At 36.6% G+C, this 20,553-nt stretch overlaps 1 protein-coding gene across 4 annotated transcripts in view; it reads right to left on the bottom strand.

Annotated features, from left to right (window-relative positions):
* The window catches only part of AKAP10 (A-kinase anchoring protein 10), a 124,670-nt gene that overhangs the window by 18,059 nt on the left and 86,058 nt on the right, over positions 1 to 20,553 (bottom strand). For 2 of the 4 annotated variants that reach the window (XM_023735521.1, XM_023735522.1), the window contains exons 11-14: positions 18,409 to 18,518; positions 14,701 to 14,783; positions 5,131 to 5,183; positions 3,386 to 4,515 (exon numbers count right to left, since the gene is read on the bottom strand). In XM_023735521.1, coding sequence (XP_023591289.1) covers positions 4,393 to 4,515; positions 5,131 to 5,183; positions 14,701 to 14,783; positions 18,409 to 18,518 — 369 coding nt within the window. In that variant the 3' untranslated portion in view covers positions 3,386 to 4,392. Of the gene's footprint in view, positions 1 to 3,385; positions 4,516 to 5,130; positions 5,184 to 6,723; positions 7,713 to 14,700; positions 14,784 to 18,408; positions 18,519 to 20,553 lie in introns of those variants that run through there. The other 2 variants (XM_004380979.2, XM_023735523.1) reach the window with 2 other exon arrangements.

The raw sequence follows: 20,553 nt of genomic DNA, 5'->3' as shown, positions 1-20,553 counted from the left end.
TGAGTTTTGGTAATTTGTGTATTTCAAGGAATTTCTCCATTTCATCCAAGCTGTTGAATTTATTAGCACAAAGCTGTTCATAATATTCCCTTATTATCAATTTAATAATTGTAGGAGCTGTAGTAATGTCCCATCTTTCAATCCTTCTACTGATAACTCATGTCTACGCTCTGTGTTTCTCTAAATTAGTCTGGCTAGAGGTTTATCAATTTAATTGGTCCTTACAAAGAGCCATCTTTTATTTTTTTTTCCTACCGTTTGCCCCTTTTCCATGTAATTATACCCACGATTATCTTTATTAGGTACTTCCTTCTGCTTTGACTTTAATTTACTCATTTCTAGTTTCTTAACAAAAAAGACTTGGATCTTTCTTATGTCACGTAAACAATTAATGCTATAAAATTTCCTCTAAGAACTGCTTTAGCAGTGTTCCACAAATATTATGTTGTGTTTTCATTTTAGTGCAGTCAAAAATATTTTCTAATTTCTCTTTTGATTTCTTCCTTGACTCATGAGTTACTCAGAAGCATGTTGTTTAATTTCCAAATACTGGGATTTCCCCAAACATCTCTCTGCTATTGACTGATTTCTAGTTTAATTCCACTGTGGTCAGAGAACATACTCTGTATGATTATAATACTTTAAAATTTATCGAAATTTGTTTCCTATGGCCCAGCATATGGTATTCTTGGTGAATGTTGCATGTACATTTAAAAAGAATGTGTATTCTGCTATTGCTGAGTGAATTCTTCTATGTCATTTAGGCTAAGATGGTTGATAGCACTGGTCAAGTCTTCTACATCCTTAGTGTTCTATCAATTACTGAGAGAGGAACGCTGAAATCTCCAACAATAGTTATGGATTGTGTATTTCTTCCTGCAGTTCTATTAGTTTTTGCTTCTATGCATTTTGAAGTTGTTATTAGATGCATACATGTTTAGGACTGTAATGTCTTCTTGATGAACTGACCTTTTTGTCATTATGAAATGTCCTCTCTGCCTGGTAATTCTCCTTGCTTTGAAGTTTACTCTGATTTGCAGTAATACAGCTATTTTAACTTACCTTTCACAGTGCTTGCATGCTGTGTCTTTTCCATCCTTTTACTTTTAACCTATCTTTGTCTTTATATTTAAAGTGGGCTTCCTACAGATAACATATAACTGAGTTTTGCTTTATCATCCAATCTGACAATCTCTGTCTTTTAACTATTTAGACCATTTACATTTAATGCAATTAATATGATTTGGTTTAAATCTACCATCTTAATATTTGCCATCTATTTGTCCCATTGGTTTTTTGTTCCCTTTCCCCCTCTTTTCCTGTATTCTTTTGGACTCAGTATTTTTCAGAGTTTGGTTTTACCTCTCACTATTGGCTTATTAGCTATATGCCTCCATTTTATTTTTTAGTGGTTGCTCTTTAACTTATCACACAATACCTTCAAATAACATTATCTCACTTTATGTTTAGTGTAGAATTCTTACAACGGTTTTCTTCCATTTCTCTTCTCCTATCCTTTGTATTATTATTGTCATACATTTTACTTCTGTGTATGTTCTAAACCTCAAAATATATTATTACTTTGCTTTAAATAAATTGTCTGTTAAACAGATTTCAAAATGAGAAAAGTGTTTTACAGTTACCTATCTATTCACCACTTCTTTTGTGTTGATCCAGATTTCAACCTGGTGTCATTCCTTCCTTCCTGAAGAACTTTTTAAAGATTTATTTCAGTCATAAGTCTGTAGGGAATGAATTTTCAATCAACTTTTCTTTCACTGATAAAAGGTCTGATAATAGCTATCTGCTGGCTGGCACAGATTGACAAGAAGTCTGCTGTCATTCTTTTTGTTGCTATGTATGTAATTTACCTCTTCCTCCAGTCATCTTTATGATTTTCTCTTTATTATTGGTTTCAGTAATTTGATTATGATGTACCTTGCTGTAGTTTTATTTCAGTTTATTTTGCTTGTGGTTTGGTGAACCTCTCTGCTTAGTTTGGCTTCTCTAGGGGAGCAAAACCAGTGAAATACATATAGATATATAGAGAGCGATCTGCTTCAAGGAAATGGCTCACACAATTGTGAGTGAAAGGCTCATGCAACTGTGGGGGCCAGCAAGTCCCAAATCAATGGGTCAGATGACAGGCTGACAACCTCCACTGGCTCACGTGGTTGCATGGACTGATGAACCCCAAACTTGCAGGTAAGGCAACAGGCTGGAGGCCCCTGCTGGCTTACATTCCAGGAACCAGGTTCATATGCCGAGAAAAACTGCAGGATTGGGAAGAAAGTGAGCTTTGCCAGAATATTCATGTATATTCATTTAATGCAGGCCACACCCCCAAGGAAACTCCTCTTCCAACTAACTGGCTGCTCATACCAGATCACAAAATGGGAGGTGATATGTAGTTGTCTGTCAAACTGCTGAGATATTACAGCCTAGCCAAGCTGACACATAACATTAACTATCACACACCTGGATCTGTGAGTTTATAGTTTTTATCAAATTTAGAAATTTTCTATCATTTCTTGAAAAATTTTTTTTCTGCATCCCACCCCCTTTGTCAAAAACTCTAATTACATGTTAGATTGCTTGATATTACCTCAGAGTTCACTGAGGCTGTTCTTTTTCTGTTTTCTTCCCAGACTTTATTTTTCCTTGTTTTTTATAATTTCAATTGCTTTTCACTGACCTTTTCTTCTCTATGTCTAATCTGCTGTTAATTCTGTTCAGTGTACATCTACTCCTCACTGATTGACAATCTCATTATCTGACATTTCAGATTTATGACAATAGTAAAAAATCTGCCATCTGACTATTTTACACATTAACGACCCCACCAACGTGCACACCCTCACTGCGTGCAGCTTGTCCAGGGTGCGCGAAGGGAGGAGTGGAGCCATCCCTGCTCCTCCTGGCTCACGCCCTCTCCCTTCTGGTGCACCCGACCTTCCATCCCAGGCTCACCTCACATGCAGGCACTGGCTAACGGGCATTGGGAGTGGATGGCGTTCGCCTCTGCAGAACCACTCCCTAGCCGAGGCTGCCGTGCACTGCTCAGCCCATGCTGCCCCGCTTCCCGCATCAAGTGCACCACCGAGCCTGAGCTGTGATGCCAGGAGGCTAAGGACATCCAGCCAGCTGCCCGTAGCATGGATTCGGATACTCGCGAGCAGACCGAGAGTGGGCCTGTGACCGCCACAGGTACAGAGGGGCCACAGCCACCTAGTTGGGAGGGCTGGGGTTGGGGAGGAGGGTAGGCTGAGGCAGGAAATTGCGAGTATTTTACCTAACAAAGACTTGGTCTTCGGAACCTAACCATGTTGATAAGTGAGGAGTGGGTGTATTTTTCATTTCTGATATTGTATTTTTTCTTTTGAGAAGTTCCATCTGGGTCTTTTTTATATATCTTCCATTTCTTTCCTCATTATATTCATGTTTTCCTTGACATTCTTGAACATATTTATAACATTTAAAACAGCTGTTTTAAGGTCTTTGTCTGCTAAATTCATCATCTTTGTCATTGCTGGGCCTGTTTCTATAGATTGAGTTTTCTCTAGGTTACAGGTCAGATTTTTCTGCTTTTTTGCAATGCCTGATAATTTTTTTACTCAATGTCAGACACTGATTTTACAACGTTGAATGCTTAATTCTATTGTGTTCTTTTAAAGAGCGCTGGTCTTTGCTCTGGCATGCAGTTAAGCTACTTACAGATCAGTTTGATCCTTACAAAACTTGCTTTTAAAGTGCTTTACAATGGGTCTAATTTAGCTCTAGTAAGACATAACCTTTTCTGGAGGCACTACCCTAATGCCTTGTGTATCACAACATCTCTCCATTTCGGCCAGTGAACGTGAACTATTTCTAGCCCCAATTCCAGGAATTGTCCAGCCCACTATTTTCTGGGTTCTTTGTCTGGCTGTGTGTATTTTCACTCAATGCATGTACATCTATACTCACCAAGGGCTCAAGTGGGCCTCTTTACGTATCTCTGGAGCTCTCTTTCTGTGCAGCTCCCTCTTTTCTGGTACCTGGTTCTATAACTTCTAGCCATTAACTCCTCAAACCTCAACTTCTCACTTCTTAATTCAGCAAGACTACCAGGCTCTGTTTGGTTTCTTCCTCTGTAAACTCTGGAAACTGCTTGTAGGCAATAAGCTAGGGCTGCCTACATATTACCCTTCTTACAAGAAATTATAGTCCTATACTGCTGTTGTCCAGTATCTAGAAACCATTGTTGCATTTAGTTGGCCAGATGTTTTCTAGTTGTTTACGATGAGAGGGCAATCTTTGTATCAGTTAATCATTCAAAGGCAGAAGCAGAAACCATCTTATGTCCTCTTTTATTTTTATCTATCTGAAATCTAATTCTTTTCAATTGTACACAAGCTAGGTCAGAACATAAGTTATCCTTACCTTTGTAGATTTCTCTAATGGTTGATGATACTGTGCCTGCTGCATAACGTCACTGACTATCATTTTAGCAATCTTCCAAGCTAGTTCTTCTTGGGCCTAAAAGAAGAAATTCAAAATGTTGGTAATGGTTATTTATTAAAAATGCTCTAACTGTAACTGTGTATGTGTATCATTTGTATTTATTTGGATTAGAAGTACATTTCCATGTCTGAGAGGATCTGAGCTACTCTCTAATATGATGTCTTAACACTGTCTTCTAGAGTCAGCTACTGGGGACCCAACACTATGATCATTTTCATGTTGGATGGTCAAAATAAAACACTTTTCTTTTTCCACCCCATCTTGCAATAATATACTTAAGTATTAGAAAAGCAGGCCTCCACTTCTGAAAGTAAAATTGGCAGTGGGGGAAGGAAACATTTGAGCTTTTTATTTCTACACTGATTACTGAGGCCTGTTTGTTGATAGAAACTTGAATGCATGGATATCCTTCAGAGGCCAGTCTCTGGACTGAAATTACCTCTACTGCTACCACCAGGTAATTGTTAGATGCTAAGAGAGGTCACCATTTATTGCTACATCCTGGATAAGGGAGCACTGATGTGCCATGATTTTTAAACATGGGAACTAAAGTAACAAGAAATCTTACACCTTACTTAGATAAGGTGGTACTTAGTAAAGGAATCTCTTTACACTAAAAGTAGAATTTACCTCATCAGTACTTCCTTGTACCCACTTCTTCATAGCTTGTGAGAACATGGATCCTAGTAAACAAAGCCAAAATTAAATGCAGATTTCATGCATAACTTTATATTTAAAAGTGCTCTTATTTATAAGCTGTTACTTTCAGATATGGGTATTCACTTCTTGCACAATCCCATCCAAAACATTAAAGAATATTACCATTAATAAAAACTGATTCTATTGCCTCCATAACAGACTATTAAACTTGTAAACACTTTTTGTTTTAATTATGATAAACATATATATATAACAAAAAGTCTGTCATTTTAACTATTTTTAAGTGTGTAATTCAGTAAAATTAACTGCATTCACCATGTTGTGCTACCTGAAAAACTTCTGAAAGGCTGTTTCAGAGTTCTGAGTTTTTCTTCTACTCTCCTTTTCTTTTTTTTTTCGGGGGGGGTCAGTGCATTCATTTATTTATTTATGATTTATTTTGTTGTTGTTGAGAATATACACAGCAGAACATACATCAAATTCAACGATTTCTATATGTGCAATTCAGTGGCACTGACTACATTCTTTGAGTACAACAATTCTCACCCCCATTTCCAAATTGTTCTTCTCCATTAACATAAACCCACTGCCCCCTAAGTTTGCTACCTAATTTTTCGAGTTGCTCTTGTCAGTTTGATCCCATATAGATAGATCTTAAATGAGCACAATGCTCAAGACAGACATTCTTTACTAGTTAAGCTAAACAGTTGTTTGGTTTTAAGAGGAATTCGGGGATATTTTTGGTTTAAGGTTTAAAGATTATCTCAGGGCAATAGTTTCAGGGGTTCATCCAGCCTTCATGGATCCAGAAATTCTGGATTCCATGAGCATTTTAAATTATGTTCTGCATATTCCCCCTTTTGATCAGGTCTCTTTTATAGAATCCTTGATCAAAATGTTCTGTAATGGTAGCCAATCACCATCCAGTTCTTCTGGTCTTATAGCAAAGGAGGCAGTTGCTCCTGGAGGCACAGAGCCACACATTCCACTTCTTCCTCCTGTCTCTGACTCCTCTTCTTCCTTTGTTGATCCAGGTGAACAGAGACCAACCGTACCTTGGATGGCCGTCTGCAAGCTTTTAAGACTCAGGAGCTATGCAATAAACTAGGAGTTAGAATAGCAGCACTAAACATGTTATTATGTCAACTAACTGGGATGTCCCATGAAACCATGACCCTAAACTTCCAAACCAAGGAATCAAATCCCATGAGGTATTCTGTTGTACATAAACAGCCTCAGCAGCTACTCTTTTTTTCTGTTGTTGTTGTAAATATATCTATCACACATTAGCCAACTGAACTTTTTACAGGTGTACAACTTATTGACAGTAATTACATTAATTGGCTGTGCACCCTACCCTTAAATCGACGTGATTTTTCCCTCACCATAAACCAAAAACTCAGTATTCCATAAGCAGTAACTCTCCCTTCCTTACCCGCTCCCCTCCTGTCCCTGGTAACCACTAATAAACTTTGGTCTCTAGATATTTGCCTCTTCTTGTCTTTTTATAAAGTGAGGTCATACAATATTTATCCTTTTGTGATTGACTTATTTCACTTAGCATGTCTTCAAGCTCCATTCACATAGCATGTATCAAGACTTCATTTCTCTTACTGGCAGAATAGCATTTCATTGTATGTATACCACATTTTGTTTATCCACTCATTTGTTGATGGGTACTCTCCTTACTTTATGAAAGAAACTATCATCTACTGTTAGATTTACAGAAAACATTAAAAAACAACAAAACTCTGACCAGGATATTGGTCTTGGATAAGAACCTAGCAACTTATCAGGAGACATCAATTCATTTGTTACATATCCAATCTTTCCAGATCAGCTCCTGTACAAAGGGTTTCTAGTAAAGACTATGCTGCTATAAGTTGGATCTCTGGTTTGTATAAATTAGCTGGGTGAGTACCATGCACTGCTCCGGCCATAGTACACCTCAACTTCCTAGGACACAAATCCATCTACAGCTGTACTCAGATCCTAATGAACTACCAAGGAAGTAGGCTAGCCTCTATTTCCATAAATAAAATACGCGGCTTATCCTTTTATTAGTCTGAATAGGCTCACCTCCTAACGGCTTAAACCAACTGATCTGGTTTAATTATTTGAGGCAAGGTCCTGATTAATTCAATATTGGGACAGAACTATAAATAGCATTCATGAAAAATACAAAAACTGGATCTTTTTCCGTGAATAATTTTTATTATTTGCAAATGTTTGACTATTGGTCTAGTCAAATTTTACTACCAAGCAGAGTCAACAGGGCCACAGTGTTAAATGTTCTGCCTAAAGTCTTAAATGGCTGTTGAAATTACCAAACACACTGCTGTCTCTTCAGGCTCAACTAGTGTCACACTACTGACAATCTCCTATTTGCTGACACTTTTTCCTTTTCCTCTATTACTCACATCTTTGACTCTTCCTCTGTCCATTCCCCGCTCCTTTAACATGGAGGTTCTCCAGGATACCATCCCCAGTCTTCTGTTTTCTTCAACATATGCTCTTTGGAGCATTTCATCCTCTCCTGGGGCTTTAATTTCCTTTAATATGCAGACAACACAAAAACTTCTCTTTGGTCCCAAACCCATACTTCCGAATTGTCCAAAGGCATCTCAAACTAAACAAGTTCTAAGTTGAGTCCATCTGTCTCCCACCTACCTTTTCCTTTATCCTCTATCTCAGTTAATCCACAATTTCCTACCCAGTGAACTCATGTTAAAAAACTCAAGCTATCTTCATTACGCATTTACTCTCCACATTAAATCTGTCACCAAATTTCATCTTGGAATGCAATCTCTTGAATTTGATCTTGAAAGTCTCGTAAATCTGACCTTCCTTCTAATTCCTGCTACCACTACCTAATAACTTCAAATCCTCTTCTCTCTCTACCTACATGACTAGCTCATTCTACTGACTGACTGGTTTCCGTGACACCAGTTCCTCCCCAACTCTAATTCATTCCCGTGTGACTTCCAGAAAAATGAATCTAGTCAGTACTCTGCTTAGAAATCCCCAATATCTAGATGACAGGAGTCCCAAGTTTCTTAATATGACACACAAGGGCTTTCACAATGAGGGGACTGCCACTATAGGGATCACACGTTCAAAACATCCTTTTACAATTTCTTCTTGTTATGCTTTCTCCTAGATTATTTCAATATAAGTTTTAAAATTACCATCCTTGCCCTGAAAACAAAGTTTCACACTCTGAGAAGTCTCTGAGATATGTTCTTCTCAAAACTCAACCTTTGCATCTATGCTCTATTTTCAGGGTTTCAAAACCTAAATGATGGACACTCTTTCCAGCTGCCCTCAGCAAGGAAGGAGAGGAAAATAGAGATAGGGGAGTTGATAAACAACTGTTGTCAAGATGGTAATTTGAACCAAAGCTCATAACTGCTATTAATCTGCTGTGTGATCCTCAACAAATCATAGTCTCCCTGCTCCTCACTTTCTTCATCTCCATTATTCTGGCATTTGTGCTAGCAAATATTCATTATTTTGGGGGAAATGTCTGTTGAGTATCCTGAGAAGAATGAAGTAATTTGGATAAAAAAACTTATGTCTGTGTCAATGTGTGTAGGTTAACTGAGTTTTAAAAAATAATTTTTTTAAGATAAAGTAAATATAACCCATAATCTTAACACCCAGATAACCTATGATGTCATTTTAAGAGACTAATTAATTCATTCAACAAATATTAATGAGTGTCTACCATGTGCCAGGCATAATTTCAGAAGCAATTAATAGAGTGTCAAGTAAGACAGTTAAAATCGCTGCTCTCATGGAGACAATATTCTAGTCATGGAAGCAAAATACACTATTAACAAGTATGCAAATGAACAAGATAATTTCAGATAGTGAATAAGAAAATAAAGAAGTGACTGTTAGTAGTACAGACGATTTTAGATCCATGTGGGCTGGGAAGGCCTTTCTGAAGAGATAATATTTGAGAAAAGAACAAGGAGCCTGTCATTTCACAAAAGCCATGGCAGGGCTTCTACAGAGGGGAAACAGCAACTGTATAGGACCAAAAACAGGAAGAAACCTCAGAAAAAGAATAAAGGATAGTTCAATTAGAGTTTAGTACATGAAGGGAAGATCAGCTCAAGATAAGGTTACAGAGGCAGGACGAGGACATTTATAGATCACAGCGGAGCATCTAGGTTTTATTCCAAGTGCAATAGGAAGCTATGGGACAAGTACTGGTGGATGATTAAGCAGTATAGGGTAAGAAAATAAAAAAAGAAGAGAAAAAGGGTATAATGAAAAGTAAAACGTACCTCTTCTCATTCTTAAAATAATCTGTTAAATTTGTTAATGTATTCTTTCAGGGAATATTTAATGGATATGCCAACATAAATATAGTCTTTAAAAAATACCATACATGTCACCCATATGTAACTCTAACCAAAAATATTTAACTCAAATCATCAAGCCTTTAAATATAACTTGCAATTTACAAGAAATACAAGGACAGAGGAATAAGTTAAATAACATATCCAGAAGGTCTGGCATTTTGTAGGGCCATCAGCCTAATATGTTTAACAAGCCAGGGTCATAAAAAAGGGACCATGCTAGATTAAAATAAGCTTAAGATATTTAACAACAAGAAGCAATGTGTGGTCCTGAAATGAATACTGGTCTGGACAAAGCAGCTATAAAGGACATTTTAGGTTCAATCATGGAAACATGAATATATGGTCTGAGTATTAGATACAATGAAAATCTACTGGAATGGAAAGGTGGAGCTTATTAATAAACAGTATATTCAGTATAAAAACAAGCAAAACACAAAGTCACTGGTATTTACATACGTAAAGAAAAATAATCCAGAAGGACACATGCTAAAGTACTAACAGTGATGGTCTCATTTTTTGTTTTTGTTTTTCCGTATTTTCTACTTTTCTTCAATGTACAAATAACACTTTTAAATAATATAAGTGTTTAAAAATAAACATAAAAGGAATCATATAATGCATACTGTTCTATCAATTTTTCCACTTACTACATTTTGGTAAACTTTTCACATTAATAAATATAGTTTTATCTCATTAAAAAATAATTCAGTGTGGTACATTATGTAGAAGAACCATAAAGTTTATTTAAACAGTCTGATAGATATCTCCACTGTTTTGTTAACAGAAACAAACAATGTTTTAATAAACATCCATGTACATATATCTCGGTCTACTTTTAAAAGTATGTTCATGGTGTAAATGAAAAAAATGATTGTACAGTTACCTGAAATAATGTAATTTTAGACAAGTCAGAATGAATACCAAAGGGACAGGCCAACTGACTCTAAAGAATCTTACTAGAATGATTCTGATTTGTTGTGCAGATGTATAAATAGAGCAAAAACACTGACAGGTGTTTTCTCTAGGTGGTAGGATTCTGAGTGACTGCGGATCATGCCATAATCAAAGCCAAAATTTAGCTTAGTATTCTTATAGCATTTTGTTCATACTTCCATGTAATGCTTAATGGGCACCTAAAAAGTGCCAGGCAGAGTTCTAGGTACCCTCATGGATCTTATTCTAGTGGAGGAAACAGAAAAAATAAACAAGTAAATATAAGTGTGAGAATAAGATAATTACAGATTATAATAAGTGCTGTAATGGAAACCAGCAGGGTTATATGACAGAGAAAGTAGTCAGATACTTTTTTCCTATTATTAATAATAATAAAAAGCTTAATAATAATAACAACTAAATAATAGTTCCTAAGAAAAAAATACATGAGGATAAAAAAATTATGAGGATGCTACAGGACTGGGCAGTGTTTCATTCTGTTGTACACAGGGTCACTACGAGTCAGAATCGACTCAACGGCACCTAATAATAATAGTAATAACTAAACTTTTTTGCCACATTTGCTTTTTCTCTTTACACACACAATTACTGTTAAATTATTGTTATTATTACCACTTTCTTTGCTGAACCATTTAAGAGTAAGCCACAGACATCATTACCTTTCAAATATTTCAGCAGGTGAGGCCAGATACTTTAAATATGGTTGTTAGAGAAGATCTGGCTCTAAACAAGGAGAATTAAAGACCTCAAAGGTGAGAAAGAGTCAGTCATGCAAAGGACTGGTGAGGGCCGAGGGTTCCAGGCAGAGGAAATTATAAGCAAAACAGGTTATGGAAGAGGCAAGAACCTGGCTTGTTTTGAGGAACTGAAAGTTGTCCAATGTAAGTAGAACAAAGAGAGCAACAGAAGAGTTATACCAAATGAAGTAGGCAAGGCAAGGCTGAGAACACGGAGAGCCTACTGGACTATAATAAGTGTTTGAATTTGTTCCAAAAAAGTGGCAAACCACTGAAGGGTTTTAATCTAGGAAATGACATGATGAGACTCACATTTTAAAAGGGTTACTCTGGATGCTATGTGGGGAATGAACCTAGAGAGGCAAGAGCAGAAGAAAATCGGTTAGGAGACTACTACTATAGCCTGGGCAAAAGGTGTTGGTAGCTTGGGCTCAGAAGGTATCTGGTAGACTTGAGAAGAAGGCAGATAGGAAAAAGGGAAGGAATTAAGATATATTTTGGTAGAATCAACAAAGAATTACAGATGGATGGTATGTGGAGCTTAAGGAAAAGGCGGAGTCAGATTTAGATGGATAATGATATTATCTGAGATAGAAAAGACTTGATTAGAAAAGATATTGTGGGAAAAATCAAGTATTTTGTTTTGTATCTATTAAGTTTTGGGATGCATAGGAGAGGGGATGCACTAGAGGAGAAACTAGAGTCCAAAAAGATGTTCCTCTCCCTCTATTGTACCCTGAGGGAAGAATAAAACGGAGATAGAAATAAGCCAGAAGGGTTGTAGATTTTGTGATGGCGAAGATGAAGGAGTGCTTATCTTATGGCTGTTATTTTCTGAATAAAACAAGATGTGAGGCCATCAGCTAACAGTGAAGCATGCCAAGGGGTGTAAAAGCTTTGAGTAACAAGAAGATGTAAAATAGCTACTTCACAGAGTGAGGAAGGAATGGAAAGGTGAGTTTATGAGGGAAAAATCGTAGGGCTGCATGTCTATTCGAGGCTTGTGCTATGAAATTCAAGTCCAGCATCCAGTCTTGTGATTTTTCCATAGCAACATTTAACTGATTATTAATTACACTGTATTAAACTTATTGGTTTACAAACCTGTCTCCTCCCAGTGCAGTGGGTGCTACTTGAGGACAGACACTTCTTATTTGTATCCCTGGCACAATGCCTGGCACACAGCAGTCATTCAAATGCCTACTGAATTAATGTGTTCAATCTCTAGGCTCCTACAATACATTTACTTACCTAAAAATACTTGACTTAAAGAGATGTCTGGACAACTAACTGAAGTAACCAGGATATACGGATGTGTTAAACCAAGCTGCAGATTCATTACTGTATGCAGGCATACCTCAATTAAATTAATAATGCAAGTAACTTGATAGATGAGCTTGCTCGTAGAGATAGAATCTTGTCGCTACCTTCAAATATACCCAGATCTGACCATTCTTCCACTACCTGCCTAATTCACAACCATCATCATCCCTTAGCTAGACTACAGTCAGAACGTTCTGTTTCCCCGCTTCTCCTCTCAAACCTCTACATTCTATTTTTCAAACAGCTACCAGAGTGATTCCTTTAAAACATAAATCAGATCATGTCACTTCACTACTGCAACTTCCAATGAAATTCCAACACTGTCAAGTCCTTACCATGGCCTCTGGTAACCTTATTCACCTTCTACCACTCATTCCTTTGCTCATTCGACTCCAGCCACATCAGTCTTGCACTGCGCTCTACAGCTTCAAGGTCTCTATTCTGTTCCTTTTGCCAAGAACACTCTTCAGATATTGCTAGGGCTTACTCTCCCATTTTGCTCAAGTCTCTACTGAAATGCTTCAGTGAAGATTTCCTGACAACCACCACTAAACTTTACTCTTCTAGTCCCTTAACCTGCTTTTTATATTTATATATAAATACATAACACACGCACATACACTGTACTTGTTTATCTGTTTGCTGTCTCCTCCACTATAATGTTAGGCTCCATGAAGGGAAGAATTTTGTTATCTTCTCAGTTATCTAGAACAGTAGATACAGTAGGCACGCCATTGTTTTTATAGGATGAAAATAATATGAAGAGACGGAATGAATAGAATACATAGACAGTGGTTTGGAGAAAAGTTTCCTTTTTATCTTTAACTACTCATAATATGTCTTAATTCATATGAAACAAACATGAGCAAATGACAAAACACCCAACGCCTATACTCTGGAATAGTAGCATTTCTTCATTAGCTGTCAGAGGAATAAGACTAGCTAAAAAAACAGCTCAGAGATTTTCTATTAACGCTGTATCAGCAAATTTGGAGACCCTGTTATCCTACCTGATAACACTGCAGAGCCCTTCCTGGTCAATATCTTACAGAGGCCACCTAGCACTTCCTCTCCTCCAAGGCCACCAGTGACCTCTTCCTAGTATTCATGTTTTACACAATAAAAGACACGTAACCACTAGATTGTAAGTTTCCTGATGGCAGGATCTGTATCTTCTAACCTGCCTAGTGAATGCTAGTGCACAGAGGCATTCAAGAATTATTTACTGAATAAACTACTGTGCAGACTATCCTTTACCCAGCTGTGTATCCAAGATTTCACTGGCAAAAGAGGAAATGAAATCAATTATTTGGATAAACCAGTGAAGTCAACTGGGTAACAAGTCTTCTTGCAGTCTAACTTGTTTCAACAATTGTTGCATTTTTTTAAAGTACTCTGTCAATGTACATCTGATCAAAGAACAGATCATTCATCCAAAAAAAGTGTGTAATTCATTATTTAAATAACAGTTGTATTAAAAAAAAAATCAGGAATGCAGTCCTACTAAATTCCATGGGAAGAGTAACAAGAGTTTTTAATTTTAAACACATTTGTCAAAATGAAGCATTTTCTTCTTACAAAAGTTAGTACCTTTTACTCGAAATAATACTGCCAATCCAACCACATGAAAAGTTTATTGGTTTCCAAAATCCTCCCGTGTAAACCAGTCATTTGGAAGCTGAAACCAGTCACAAAGAGTGTACTTGTAAAGTGTGAGTCTAACGCTTAGAACCGACCAAGCACTCTTCCGCTGCTTAAACAATGTAAGGACTTGGATTCAACCTATTGACATTTTTCACATATATTTCATAAGATCTTTCAACGATCTAGAGGAAATAGAAGGTCTCAAGATAAAGCTTAAATTCAACCTGGATTGGGTATTTTTTTATTATATAAAAAGGTGAGCAATATTTTTTCATACAGGGGTACCTTCTGCAAGTTCAATAAATTGGATCAGAGGACGAGACTGTATAGCGATGTGATTATATGACGCCCTTGCTGTCCTCACTTGTGACTATAAACACAGGGTGAAAGATATGGTGGTTATTTCACAAAAACAAACAAACACAGTTTAAATCTTAAATGGTCCTTCACTTACAGTCAATGAGTAATGTGAGTAAAGGCTTAATACAAAGTATCAAAACACCACAAACCTTTTGATTTCTTTACATCGGGCTCAGGCTCAGATTCTCGGATGAACTTCCCCAGGTCACTGACTCTTCCAAATGTCATTTTCCTAAATAAGGATGAAACCAAGAATATAATCTTTTACAATTAGTGTTACATTTAGACGAGGGGGAAAAACTACTTTTAAACACATCTTATCTAAATCTGGAAAGCCAGAAATATAATTTATAGCTATCCTATGTTATTCAAAGTGGAGCATACTTTAAATAGAACCTACCTTCCCCACAGAAAGCAAAATAACACTTAATTCAATGAAATTCCATTCAAAATCCCAAAAAGGTTTATGAAAGATGACAAGTTAATAGGTAATTCACAATTCTAAAATTAACACAGAAAAGAAAAGGCACAAGAATAGCCAAGACAATTTTGTAAAAGAACAGACAACAGGTAAGACTTGCTCTAACAATGATCAAAATGTATTATAAAGTTACAGTAATTAAGGTATAAACCCCACTGGCATCAAGTCGATTCCAACCCATAGTGACCCTATACGACAGAACAGAACTGTCCCATAGGGCTTCCAAGGAGCAGCTGGTGGATTTGAACTGCCCATCTTTTGGTAAGCAGCCAAGCTTTTAAACACTGCACCACCAGGGCTCCAATTAAGGTATAGGAATAGACACATTAAAATCCATGGAACAAGGGATCAACCTCAAAAGAATTAATAAAAAAGAAGCCAGACACAAAACAACTACACATTGCATGATTCTATTTATATAAAATTCTAGAAAAGGCAAAACTATAGTGATGAAAGCCAGGGATTGACAGGATGGGAATTGACTGGCATGAGGGAACTATTCTGGGCGATGAAAATGTTCTATATCATTATTGGGGTGGTGCTTTATATCTGTATAAACACTTACGAAAACTCACTGAAACTGTACACTAAAAATCAATAAACTTTGTAGTATGTGAATTATCTCAATAAAACAATCAAAATATTTTAAAAAATCAATGCAACAGAACAAAAATTCAGAAAAAGAGACATGTATCTAAGGAAATACAGGATAAAGGCAGTGTCTCAAAACAGTGAGAAAGTGTGTGCTACTCAATAAACGGACAGTTGGCTAACCATTGGGAAAAAATAATTCCCTAACTCATATCACTCCTAAATGGAAAAAACAACTCTATAAAACATTAGAAGAAAACACAGGAAAATATGTTAAGAATGGGGGGAAGGGAAGTCCTTCTTAAATTATAAATCGTTTAAAAAAAAAGACAAAATGAATAAATAATGATAAAAATTTTTAATTCTCTATAAGACATATCAACAAAGTTAAAAGGCAAAAAACATAGAGGTCTTATTTTTAATAGATACTACAAACCAATGATTAATATAAATTATTAATATAAATTCCAGCAAGTCATTAAGAAATCACCCAACAGAAAAATGTAAAAAGGGCGTGAATAGTCAATTCATTGAAGAAAAAACCTGAACAACCAACAAACATACCAAAAGAAGCTCACACTCATCAGCTATCACCCAATATTGGAAAAAAATTAAAGTTTGATATTATTTAGTATTGACAAGAATGCAGAGGAAACAAGTATTCTTATTAATGGCTGTTGAGAATGTAGAATGATACAGCTACTTTTAAAGGTAAATTGTTAAGAAATATTAAAATTAAAAAATGCTTCTTGGTACAAGAAAGCATATAAAAGGAGGTCCTTTGCACAATTTTGGATAATAGTGAAAAACTGCAAACAACTTAAATACTCATCAATATCAAAATGGTCAAATAGCAGAATAACATGCTATGGCATATTTTGCCACAGTTATGAGCTATAATTAACATTACATGAGTACTACAGCATAGATAAAATGAGATAAATCTGTATAGACTAACGAAAAATATTCCAAACTCACTGTGAATGAAAGCACATAAAACAAAACATGTAGAGTACAATATCAATTAAAGTAAACAAACAAAAATACACTCTATAACAGTAAGTACCCTGAGTAGAAGTGGAGAAGACTAGAATTGGGGTGTAATCAAAGGGGACAGGAAGCCTTAACACAGCGGTACTTGAGGATAAAGGCAGTATCTCAAAACAGCGAGGAAAGGAGGGTGCACTATTCCTTTAGGACAGTGGGAAGGGAAGTATGATAAATTTCAATAAGCGGCATATCTTATGTATTACTGTCTTTTTGTTACATGTTAAAATGAACAAGCAATTTAGTTTTCAAATACAAAGGAATAACTTTATTCCACTTTCTAAGTATAGTCATGCGTCGCTTAACATCCACAATATATACTGTGAAATAGGACGTTAGGTGATTCGGATGTTGTGCAAACACCATATTATATACAGGCAGTCCTCGGATAATGAACAAGTTTTGTTCCTAAGTCTGTCTTTAAGTCGAATTTGTACATAAGTTGCAACAGTTAGGTACAGTTCGTATCTAACGGACGTTTGTCAAATATTTGTCTTAGTATATAGCATTTAGTGTAACTTTCTATACATGAAATACTTACAGATACAATAAAACATTTTTAAAATAATACAGTAATAATAATGCTTTGATGTGCGTTGCAAAGTAGCACCTGTTTGTTATTATGAACCACAGTATGTACCTTGAATTTTCAATATAATAGGCTTTACAGACGTTGGTTCATAACTACGGATTCTATGTAAGTCGAACACTGGTAAACCAGGGATGAAAGACAGTAAGTACATACATAAGCCAGTAACACAGGCATTTATGATTACTATCAAGACACGTTTTATAGGTTATACACATACCGTACCATTATACACCTGGCAGTGCAATCGCTTTGTATACAAGAGACATGAGACACACATGTTGCGTGCAGGAAGTTGTTGCATTTGCTACGCCTGCTTATGTCTGCTACGCCCCGTTCTCCAATCGAGATATCTGAAAATCTATTATAACCTTACGGGACCACGGATGTATCTGCGGTCAGACGTTGCCCAGTCAGACGACTGTTATTAATAAATGATATTGGCATTTTTTTCTTTCTATTTTTAAGACAGAGTCTTTGAAATAGCTAGCAATGACTCAAATGAAATGTGCAAGAGATAGCCAAAAACACACTATATAAACATGATACTCATCAATGTCACAGATAGTAGTGGAATAATGATGGTTATCATAGTACTAACACTTATGGAGTGCCTACTAGATGCTGGAGTCCCTGGGTGGTGCAAACAATTAATGTGCTCAACTGCTAACCAAAAGGTTGGAGGTCTGAGTCTACCCAGAGGCACCTTGGAAGAAAGGCCTGGTGATCTACTTTAGAAAGTATCAGCCACTGACAACTCCATGGAGCACATATCTACTCTGACATACATGGGATTGCCAGGAATCAGAATCAACTCAGTGGCAACTGGTACAAGATGTCCAGCAATGTTTTAAATGCTTCTCATGTATTATCTCATTTAATCCCCCTACCAACCCAATGAGGTAGAATCATTCTCATTTTACAGATGCAAAAAGTGAGACACAAAGAGGTTAAGTAGCTTGCCAGTAAGTGGCAGAGCCAAAATAAAACCCAGGAAAATCACTCCACAGACCTCATCCTAATAATCATGCTATACTACACACTATATGTAAAAATGCTAGGCACATATTAAAAGATTAGCGAGCCACATTTTAAAATGATGCAAAATTCTCTACACTTGTAAAAATTTTAGACATGAGCCAATCTTACCCTGCATATGATCGCTGATATAAAGATTCTGGATCCAGACTTGCAGCATCCACAATTATTGCTTCATCAAAATTTTTCAGAATTTTAACGCTGGTTTTTTTCACACTGGACTACAAGAGAAATCATAAATATTAGCAGTGTATTATTCAGGAAAAAAATCAGTCCTGGTCTTAGAATATGATATATCTGTATAAAGTTTTTTTCAGTGTTCAGAAATATGTAATTTTTACTTAACCCCACCACTACTAAGATCCTTAATACCAATAATTCTGAAATGTAACCTCAAAATATAACTACAGGAGGAAAGTACGACATTAAAATGTGTAACATATACATTTGTATGCCATTATCTGTTTGTTTTCTTAATTATCCAAGTTCCAAAAAATGTGCTGTATCTACAGGTATTATTTTTCTACGTGCCGCGTGATTAATAACTTTTGTGTGTGGTCTTTTTAGCTATGTTCTTAAAACTCCTACCCAAGTGACTGGGCAGGACTGTGTGATAGGGTAATTGTGGCCCACCAAGGAGACGGGTCAGTTTTGCCTTAAAAAAGAGTCAATTCCAGAGCAGGGAGGAGCCAGCATGTCCTTTGGACTTGGGATCCCTGCACTGAGGAGCTCCCGAGACCCAGGAGACAGAGAGCGAGCTGCAACCTTGAAGACGGTGAGAAGTGGTGGCAGGAGAGACCTCACAGCAGAAGATGGCGCAGTGGGCTTCCCAGCCCACAGAGAGGGAAAGCTGAGTGCCTTTGGGAAGAGGCTGTCTTGGGTCAGGGACAGGCGTGTCTGCAAGCACAGTTGGGAAGAGGCTGTCCTGAAGGAAGAACTGTATTCTGAGTGTTCCTGAGCCTGAATTGTAACTGTTAACTTCCCTAATAAACCCCACAATTATGAGAACTGACTGTGAGTTCTGTATGGTCATTGCAATGAATTATCGAACCCAGTAGAGAGTGCTGTGGGAGGGACGGTTGGTGTCAAGAGTTGGTAAAAATGGCAGAGAGAGAAGGCATGTCTGACCTCCACCTCATAAGAATCAGCCTTGGTCTGTTGATCTTGGTTCTCCCTCTCTCTTGTGGGGCTGGAGGAGGTCATATACTGCCCCCATGCTGTTTTACAAAAGGTATGCAAAACTCCCTCCCATCCAGGGTTATGTATCTTGGCTAATAAAGGTAAAACTCAACATTTACAGGATAAACGTGAATGTTTTTGCTTCTCAGTGATACCACAGTAAACTTCCCAAGCTCAAAAAACCTTTCCAAAATGATCCAGCTAGATGAGTGTAGTAAGTTTCCCTACAGCATCCTACTCCCCATTCCACAAAAAAAGTCAGAATTAGTATTTCTGTAAAATAAAGAGTCATAGATTGATCCAGAAATTCTGCTAAAAATTCAATTACATACAGACTCACACTTATGCAAAATTATTTATATACAAGATTATTCACTGCAGCATTGTTTGCAATATCAAAAGACAGGAACAAGCTTAATGTTCATGACTAACAGATAGGTTACATAAATAAATTACTGAACAGTCATATACAGAACACTCTGTAGTTGGCAAAAAAAAAAAAAGAGGCCTCTCTTTAAAATTGAGAAAGAATAATCTCAAAGATATATTATTAAATCGAAACAAAAAGAAGTAGCAGATAACTGAGGCAACACTACCTAACTCATTCTATGAGGTCATTATTACCAAGATACCAAAACTAGACAAAGACATTACAAGACAAGAAAACTACAATAGGGAACCCAAGGTTGGAAAGGAAAAGTGTTGACATGCTGTGTGGTTGTTAACCATTGTCATAGGGCAATATGTGTACTAACTGTTTAATAAGAAACTATTTGTACTATAAACATTCATCTAAGGTACAAACAAAAAAAAAAAAAGAATTAACTATGTGAGATCAAATAGACAACAGCAACTCAAAAGGTTTAATGGGAAGCATAGGGGGCAGGGAGTTGAAGATAATGGTGATGGAATAATTTGAAAAAGGATAGTGAGAATAGCAGCACAACTGGAAGAATGTAATCGATGTCACTGAACTGCACATGTAAAAACTTCTGAAATGGTGTAACTTTGGCTATGTATATTTTTACCAAAAAAAAAAAAGTCCTCCAAGGGCGAGAAAGGAGAGTGTTGACATGT

Source organism: Trichechus manatus, unplaced genomic scaffold (genome assembly GCF_000243295.1).
Source record: "Trichechus manatus latirostris isolate Lorelei unplaced genomic scaffold, TriManLat1.0 scaffold00080, whole genome shotgun sequence".
Lineage (NCBI taxonomy): Eukaryota > Metazoa > Chordata > Mammalia > Sirenia > Trichechidae > Trichechus > Trichechus manatus.
Note: the sequence above shows the minus strand (reverse complement) of the source record. Positions and strands in the feature narration are given on the sequence as shown.